The sequence below is a fragment of the Microtus oregoni genome, unplaced genomic scaffold (assembly GCF_018167655.1).
Source record: "Microtus oregoni isolate MIOR12 unplaced genomic scaffold, Mior012 000081F_ref0000091, whole genome shotgun sequence".
Taxonomy (NCBI): Eukaryota; Metazoa; Chordata; class Mammalia; order Rodentia; family Cricetidae; genus Microtus; species Microtus oregoni.
The window spans coordinates 4385778-4394056 of NW_024544541.1; the positions used below are offsets into that span (position 1 = coordinate 4385778).

The 8279-nt window shown below is 53.4% G+C and overlaps 1 protein-coding gene across 1 annotated transcript in view; it reads left to right on the forward strand.

Annotated features, from left to right (window-relative positions):
- Positions 1 to 7513, forward strand: part of LOC121441755 (tumor necrosis factor receptor superfamily member 8-like) — a 50905-nt gene extending 43392 nt beyond the window's left edge. The window contains exons 12-13 of the mRNA XM_041643037.1: positions 759 to 969; positions 5386 to 7513. Coding sequence (XP_041498971.1) covers positions 759 to 969; positions 5386 to 5630 — 456 coding nt within the window. The 3' untranslated portion in view covers positions 5631 to 7513. The remainder of the gene's footprint in view (positions 1 to 758; positions 970 to 5385) is intronic.
- The last annotated feature ends 766 nt before the right edge of the window (positions 7514 to 8279 follow it).

Here is an 8279-nt window from a genome sequence, read left to right on the forward strand (position 1 = left end):
TTCCCAAGAGGTTGGGAGTGAAGAGGCCCCAGAAGGTGGTGAGCCTAAAGTAGACTTCCTGGATGACCCCGGGTGAGTTCCTGCACTCCTCCAAGCCTCAGTTTCTCCATCCGTAAGAGAGGCAGGTGCTCATATGACAACCATGCAGGGTGACACATTGTTCTTAGAACGGCACTCGTAGTAAGCGGAGCGTGTGTGAGTCACTGACCGCCGCTCCGTCTAGTGAGTGGAGGATGCGGCCTGGTAGGTGGACTGCTTGCCTGTGAAGCATAAAACCTTGAGCTGGAGCCCTAGCCCATCATAAACTGAGCGTGGTAGCACCCTATCCCGCCCCTCCCCCCCAATATCAGTGTTAGGGAGGTGAATGCTGGAGGATCAAAAGTTCAAGGTCATCCTTAGCAGCTTATCAAGTTTGAGGCCAGCCTGGACTAGAGAAGACTGTCACAATGAAAGACCAAACAGTAGCTGGGTGCACACCTTTAATCCCAGCGCTTGAGAAGCCTCGGAGGCAGATGGATCGCTGTGAGTTCATAGGCCAGCCTGGTTTATGTATTAAAATAAAGTTATAGGTCAGCCACGGCTATTTGGTGAGACACTATCTTGATTAAAAAACAAAACCTTGAGAAAAACGTGGACATTCTTGGGAAGGCCCCACACAGGTACCTCATGCTGTCATGTGACTTGTGGCATCTTTAAAGCTCCCTGGCAGTTTAGTGGAGTGGGGGCAGCCCTGCCTCAGCTCTTACTCCTGTTCACAGCAGCCAAAGAGAAGTGGGTCAGTGACAGATGCCAGCACAGGACACAAGTTGAGCCCCGTGAACCCTCCAACCGTGCAGATGTGTACCAATGTTGGGGCAGCCTTCCTGGAGAGCCTGCCACTGTTGGATGACAGCACAGCTGGGAATCCTTTGACCCCCAGGGAACCTCCAGAGACCCGGGTATCCACGGAACACACGAACAATAGGATTGGTGAGTCCGCCTATTAGAAGGTCCTGGTTGAAATCAGTGGGCAAAAAGAGACGGATGCTGAGCTCTGGATGGGGCTAGGGGAGGGGTGCATCCCTTACCACCACTCATTCTGCCCCAGGTCAAGCTTCTGTCCAGGGAGAATGGCACAAGTGTCACTTCATGGGGACTGCTGGGGACATTCACTAAGTGGGCGTGTGCTGATGAGAGCTGTGATGGTCATTTTTTTTTTAAGTTATAAACTGACTGGCCCATTAGCTCAGGCTTCTTATTAGCTCTTATAACTTATATTAACCCATTATTCTTATCTATGTTAGCCACATGGCTCAGTACCTTTTTCAGTGAGGCAGTCACATCCTGCTTCTTTGGTATCTGGGCAGGACTGCAGAAAGAGCTTCCTTCTTCCCAGAATACTCCTGTTCTCATTGCCCCACCTCTACTTCCTGTCTGGTTGTCCCACCTATACTTCCTGCCTGGGTACTGGCCAATCAGCGTTTATTTAAGACATAATTGACAGAGTACAGAATTGTCCGTGATGGTCATTATTAAAGAGAAAGAGAATCCTTCCCTACTGGCCTGAAGGCAGGCAGGCTGGTGACGTCAGACACTTATCTGGCAATATCTCTTTGTGTCTGTCACATACTTCTGGGAAGGACTTTATCCCTCTTTCATGGCTGGGGAAACTGAGGCTCGGGGTAGGGGGATGTGGAGCAAGTTTTCTTATTGAACTGCTGGGACTCAAACCCACATTTGATGGGCCTTGAAGCACTGGGTTGTCCATACCACCCGTGGATAGCAGCAGGAACCTGGAGGCCAGCTCTGACCCCCCAGCATCTCCCATCTCTCTGCCCTCCAGCCAGGACAAGCATTCGTCGTGGCTCCTATGGGCCCTGCCTCCTTCCTCACTTCCTACCACCCCAGAACACATCAGAGGTTCTCAACCTGTGGGTCTTGACCCCTTCAGCAAACCTCTGTCTCCAAAAATATTTGCATTATGGCTTCTAACAGTAGCAAAATTACAGTTATAAAGTAGCAATGAGAATAATTTTATGGTTGGGGTCACCATAGCATGAGGTTGTATTAAAGGGTCTCAGCATTAGCAGGTCGAGACCCACTGATGTGTATATATTGTCCCCACCAGTGTAGATGGAGCGTTCAGTTCTCACTCTGGCATTTAAGACTGGTCTCAGCCAACCGCTCTATCCCATCCAACTCACCTACTCTCCCTCTTAGGGGTGGTTTTCTGACTTTCAGCTCTCTGTCTCTCTCCTCCTCCCTCCATCCCTCCCTCCATCCCTCTCTCCCTCTCTCCCTAAGCTGCTCGGCAGGGCTGTTGCTTCACCTCCAGCAGGCAGCTCCCCTCTTTGGAGCCTGGTCACCTCCGCGTGTCCTAGTGGCCACCTTCTCACAGTCTACTCTGAGCAGGGCAGTGCTCTCTGCTGAGCTCCTCCACCCAGTGTCCCAGCCTCTCCAGGGCAGCTGCTCCGTGGGCCCTGTCTCCCTCTCTGGAGGGTCACTGGCCCTGCCACGGTGCTGGAAGGGCCTCCATGGGTGAGGGTTCTTCACATTTCCATGGTGGTCTGTGGAGGTAAGCGCTCGAAAGCTGTCATTGTCTCAGAGAAATGTCTGCAGTCACAGCTTTTGGTAAGTTCTGGTAAGTTCTATTGGCGAAGAATGTGTTTGGGAAAACACTGCCAAAGGCTCCTTTGGTTTTCCAAGAAGTCCTTCTGGCGTTTGAGTGCAGGATGACCAAAGGGCTTGGAACTTGGAGACAGGGCCAGAGCTTGTGCAGGGAGGGAGGTAGTAAGGGCTGGGCATGAGGGTGGGGCTACTGAGGGAAGGCCTCAGAGGTCATTGGAGACACCAGGACTCCAGTGACCCCTTTGTCTGTTTTGTGACACACCAGAAGAGCAGCCTCCCCATTAAGTTCCCAACAAGGACAAATGGGCCTAAACCTTCTTCTCTGGCTGTGCCCCCTCTGCCTCTCCTTTCCATCACTTCCCCTAAGCAGCTGGGGGTGGGGAGCCTGTGCTGCCTGTAGAGGTCAGAGGACAACTTGTATGTGTCAGTTTTCTCCTTCTACCATGTGGGTCCCAGGGATCGGACTCAGGTCTTTGGGTTTGGCAGAAAATACTTCCATCTGTTGAGCCATCTTGAAATACCTTCCTCTCTCATCTACATAATTTTCTCTGTCTATTCTCTCTTTCTCTCTCTGTCTCTCTCTCTCTCTCGTTTGCCAATGCATGAGTGTGGAGGTCAGAGTACAGCTTTTGGGAGTCAGGTCTCTACTTCAACCACGTGAATCCTGGGGATTGAGCTCAGGTTGTTGGCTCGGTGTCAGGCACCATATCCTCTGCTTCTCAGTTCCCCGGCCCCTCATCTCTCCTTTGTCGGCTCCTCTGACCTGTCCTGAGGTGAACCCAGCACCTGACCTATGGTCCCATCTGTCGTTTTTAGTACCAGGGATTGAACCTGGTGCCTTCTACATGCTTGGGGAGTGTCCTACTACTGAGCTACAGACCACCCATGTTTGTTTTAAACTTTTATTTTTAAAATTGAAAATTGTGTGTGTGGTGTGTTTGAATGTGCATGCGTTCGTGTGTGCGTGCATGTGTGTGTGTGTGTGCATGAGTGCATGTGTGTGTGAGTATTCATGTGTGTGTATGTGCAGAAGCCAGGGGTTGACATTGGTTGTCCTGATTGCTCTCCACCTTATGTCTTGCAGCAGAGTCTCTCACTTGAACCCAGAGCTCACTGATGCAATTAGCCTAGCTAGTCAGCTTGCTTAGGGATCCCCTGTCTCTGCCTCCCATATGTCATTACAGGCTGTTGCCACACCCACCCAGGCATCACATGGCTGCTGGGGTTCTGAACTGTAGTCTTCATCCTTGTAGAACCAGCACTCACTTTGCCTGCTAGACAACCTCCCTGGCTTTTGTCTGCTTTCTGGATAACCTTGAACTTCTGATCCTCAGGTCTCCTTGTCCGCTTGCAGCTGTTACAGACTTGCAATGCTGCACATACTTCCCTCTCCGCAGCATCCTTTTTACTTTTTTCTTTGGGACCGAATTTTACTGAGTTGTCCAGGCTGGCCTTAAACCCACTCACTTTGTAGCCCAAACTAGCCTTGAACTTGCTGTCTTCCTGCCTCAGTTTCTCCAGATTTAGTTCTGAGCCGCCAGGCCCTGCCTGGCTCCCATCTTCTGCCAGCCCCTCAGATGATGGAGGATGTGGGGTGGGGGCTGAGGAACCCGTGGGACACACAGTTTGCTTCTTTCTCTTGCCCTTCCCTCTGCTTGTTGTTATTTCCTATACTTCTCTCTCCCTGGGTGTGTGGGAAACCGAAATAGAAGAGCTGGCATTGGTGCAATGCTCTCAGGCATGTCAGGGCATCTGGGAGGCTTCTGGGCTTCCTGAATCTGAGGGTGTAACCCGGAGGCAGGGGTCCATGTGCCCCCTGCCTCCACCCACCCCCACTCTTAAGTTCCTTTTTGAGCTTCCCCATTCTCTCTGCAGAGTCCATTGCCGAATGGGACAGCGGGAGGAGGGGATGCAGCCCCTGGCTGAAGCCATAGGTGCCATGCCCATGAGTAGAGTCAGCTGCCCCTGTGAATCCAGGCTTCTGCTTCCCAGTGCAAAGGGCTTTGTTTCCCCAAGGTTCCCCGACTCCCTCCACAAAAGGCCATTCCAGCAACCCTCCTGGATCAGCCTGTGCTAAGGACGGTCGCATGTCCTAGTGTTGGGGACTAGGTTACCCGTCCACTTGACACTCATCATCCACCCTGCTGGCTGTCAGTGAGACTCGGGAAGCTGCTGACCGAAGCACAGAGTCCCCAGCTGCTGTTGGGTATCAGGACCCACGCTTCTGAAGAGTATGGCTAACCAACCAGCCAAGTTTGCCCAGACTGACAAGGCTTCCTGGGACATGGGACTATCAGTCCCAGGCAAACCAGGTCACGTTGGGCAGCCGGGGTGAAAATGAGGGTAGCCAGGCGGCTGGACATTTCTCTGGAGGTGTCCCCGAATCTTACCTTAGGGAGGCCTCAGGTTCTTAGCCAGGTAGTAGATTAGATTAACAGTGGTGATAGTGAGGGGCTGTTCGTGGGAATACTGGGCCCTAGAGCTGGCTCTTGAGAAGAGCCAGGGACATCTGTGGCTCTGTCGTGTCTCCTAGTGCTCCTGCTATCCTGGCCTCTTTTACGGTTTATCTCCTGGACTGAATGCATTTTATCTTTCTCTGATCACCTGATGACACGCCTGGGAAATCATGGGTGGCCCCACAAAGTTTTCTCCATGCCAGAGAGGCGGTGTTATCTGTCTGAAGTCTCTCAGCAGGCGAGGTGGAAATGGGCTGAGGCCGTGGTCTCGCCGGGCTGAGGCCATGGTCTCCCCGCCCTCACACCTCCCCTTGCTTTGCAGAGAAGATCTACATCATGAAGGCTGACACGGTGATTGTGGGCTCTGTAAAGACCGAAGTCCCTGAGGGCCGGGGTCTGGCGGGATCTCCGGAGCCTGAGCTTGAAGCGGCATTGGAAGTGGACCATGCCCCTCACTACCCGGAGCAGGAGACAGAACCACCTCTGGGCAGCTGCACTGAGGTCATGTTCTCAGTGGAGGAAGGGGGAAAAGAGGACCACGGGCCCACGATGGTCTCTGAGAAGTGACACCCAGTGTTAGCTGGGGCTAGAGAGCAGCTGAGTCTACCCTCAAGATCAGGTTAGCTCCAAGCTGGAAAGCTATTGTGGCTTGAACTAAAGCCCCAGAATTCAGTGGTAGCCCAGAGTGAAGCCTTCAGCTGCTGCCCAGAGCACTGACTTCTGTGTCCCCATGGTGGGCACTCGCTGTCAGGCTAGTGTCCGCTCAGGGAGAAGCCACAGGCTGGATCCAAGCCTCCTTGCCTACACCCTTGTGGCTTGCCGTCTCTCCCTGGGTCTCAGGTGATGGCTATACTGGCATGCTACCAGCCTCTGGTTCCTGTACACATGGCTCCCTGTGGGCAAAGCACCGGCACCAATTGGTCCTACTCCTGAGGCAAAGGGAAGTTAAAGGGTGAACGCTCGTCACCACTGGCACCGTGACAGCCTGCACCCACCATCACATAGGCCTCTGCTCCACAGGGAATGCACGCAAAGAGACTCTCCTGGCCCAGCCTCCCTGAACTGAAGCCTACAAAATGGGCTGGAGATAACTCATTGTCCTTGAATGACCCTACCACGAAGCCTTTGGAAACCCAGATATCTTTGGATCCCCCCCAAAGTGGCTGCAGTGACCTCCCTTCCCCCAGCGCTGCTAGAGGCTCTGCTTTGCCCAGGGACTTCCTGTCACATGGAGATGGGAGTACCGCCATCCCAGGGGTCCTCCGCTCTTTGTGGCACCATCTATTCCACCTTAGAAATGGAAGAGCATTGTCCCCTAAGCACCAGGATCAGGCCTGGCACCTAGTGCCCCTGCTCTAGCGGGTTGGAGCCTGGATGTCGCAGGAAGCCCGGTCACTCTGCTTGTCATACTCTGAACTCGTGGTGAGGGAGCAATACTGGTGGACGGACATACCTAGAGTTCTGCTGAGAATTGAACCCGTGGCCTTGCATGTGCCAGGCAAATGCGGCAGGGCCGGTTTACACCCCCAACCCCAGCATCTCACACTAAGTACTAAAGCTGCTGTGACTGCCAGCCTGGCTCGCTCCCAGGACCTGCAATAAACAAGCAGCCGACGGGATGGGATGACACATCGGGCTGCTGGTCTGTGGCCACCCGGGGACTCTGGACTTACCCTTGGGCCAGGCAGGGAGAGTTCTGTTTACTCACTAGCTGCTCACTCTCTGGAGGAAGCTGGGGCCCTGTAAGGAATCACAAGGGGAGTTTCTGAAACTGCCTGGATCTTTGGGGGAACATCAGAGCGGCTGGGTGCCACCAGGGCACCACCAGAGGCCTTCTACCAGGTTTGGGATCCTGGCCAGAAGGGATGTGTGTGGGGACTGGGTAGTTGCCCAATTGCCTTGTGCAAGGACACAGTGGGTGTGTGGGCATACACAGTGACCCTAAAGCCATGTCATGATGACCATATGGACGCCATACTCCTGAGTGGAAGATATTGCCAAACTCTCTCTCTTCGCCCCCTCTCTTTAGATAGGATCTTTTTTTGTATTCTATGTTAGTCTCAAACACAATATGTAGCCCAGACTGACCCTGAACCTTTGACCCGCCTACATTAGCTTCCTGAGTGATTTTAGGTTTGAGCCACCATGCCAGACTGCCACACACTTCAACAGAGTGACATATTCCTTTGCAAAGTGGTCCTTCACATGATTTTTGACCCTCTAAAATGTGGAAGTGTGAGGCTGCAGACTGATCACAGAATATGAGAGATGAGGAACCCCTGAGCACCAAGGCTGGCAGCGGTCTCTCTTCCCCCAAGCAGGGAGACTCCATGTATATGGCACTCACAGCTGAGGGTAAGGGGTCTGTGGCCAGCAGCGTGCCCCTTAAATCTCTCCATGTCCATCCAGGCCGTGCCCTCCTTCCCGATGAAGGCCTAGTCTCTGAGGATGCTGGGAATAAATGGTCTCTGCTCACAAGGCTGCCTTTGGTATTTGTAGAAAGACTCCTGGGCCTCTCTAGCACTTTCTTCCTACAGGCAGGTTTGGGGCCACACAGCTTTGGGAAAGGGGAAACTGTGTTGCTGGAGGAGCCGGGGTCTACGGAACCCAAGGCTCTATGGCTGAGGAAGAGAGGCCCCGCCACGCTGCACACCACTCAGGGCAGACAGAGCTCCAGCTGTAGGCAGTTAGCCCAGAGTCTCCCCTCACTGGCTTCTGTCTACTCCATTCCTAGGATGACGGTCGCCTGCCCACACCTGTGCCTTACCCTCAGCCTGTCACTGAAGCAGCTTCTGGTTGGCCATGTCGTCAGGCCAGGAGCCAGAGCTCTCCTGACGGGGCCCTTCCTAAGCTCTATCTGTTCTGATGTCCAGGACAGTAAAGAGATCCTTGTTCTCAAGGGGGCAGCACTGTGTGGTGAGGGACTCCGCCCCCACCTCTTCCTAAACAGTTGCCCACAGTTGGTAAGTGTTCAGTTCTTTGATGCTGTTTCTTCCCAAAGCAGTCCTGTAGAAAGAATCCCAAGACCTGGCACTGGTCCCTGTGACGGGACAAGGGGGCTGAGTTCCCCAAACTTCTTTTTCCCTCTTGACCTTGCTTCCCAACAGTAAGTACGCCATCCTCACCGGGAGTAGGCGTGAGAGTGTTCATGCAGAGGTCCTGTCCCTAGCTATTGCTCTCTGAGTGTCTCCCCTTGCACCTAGGGAACCGGTGCTC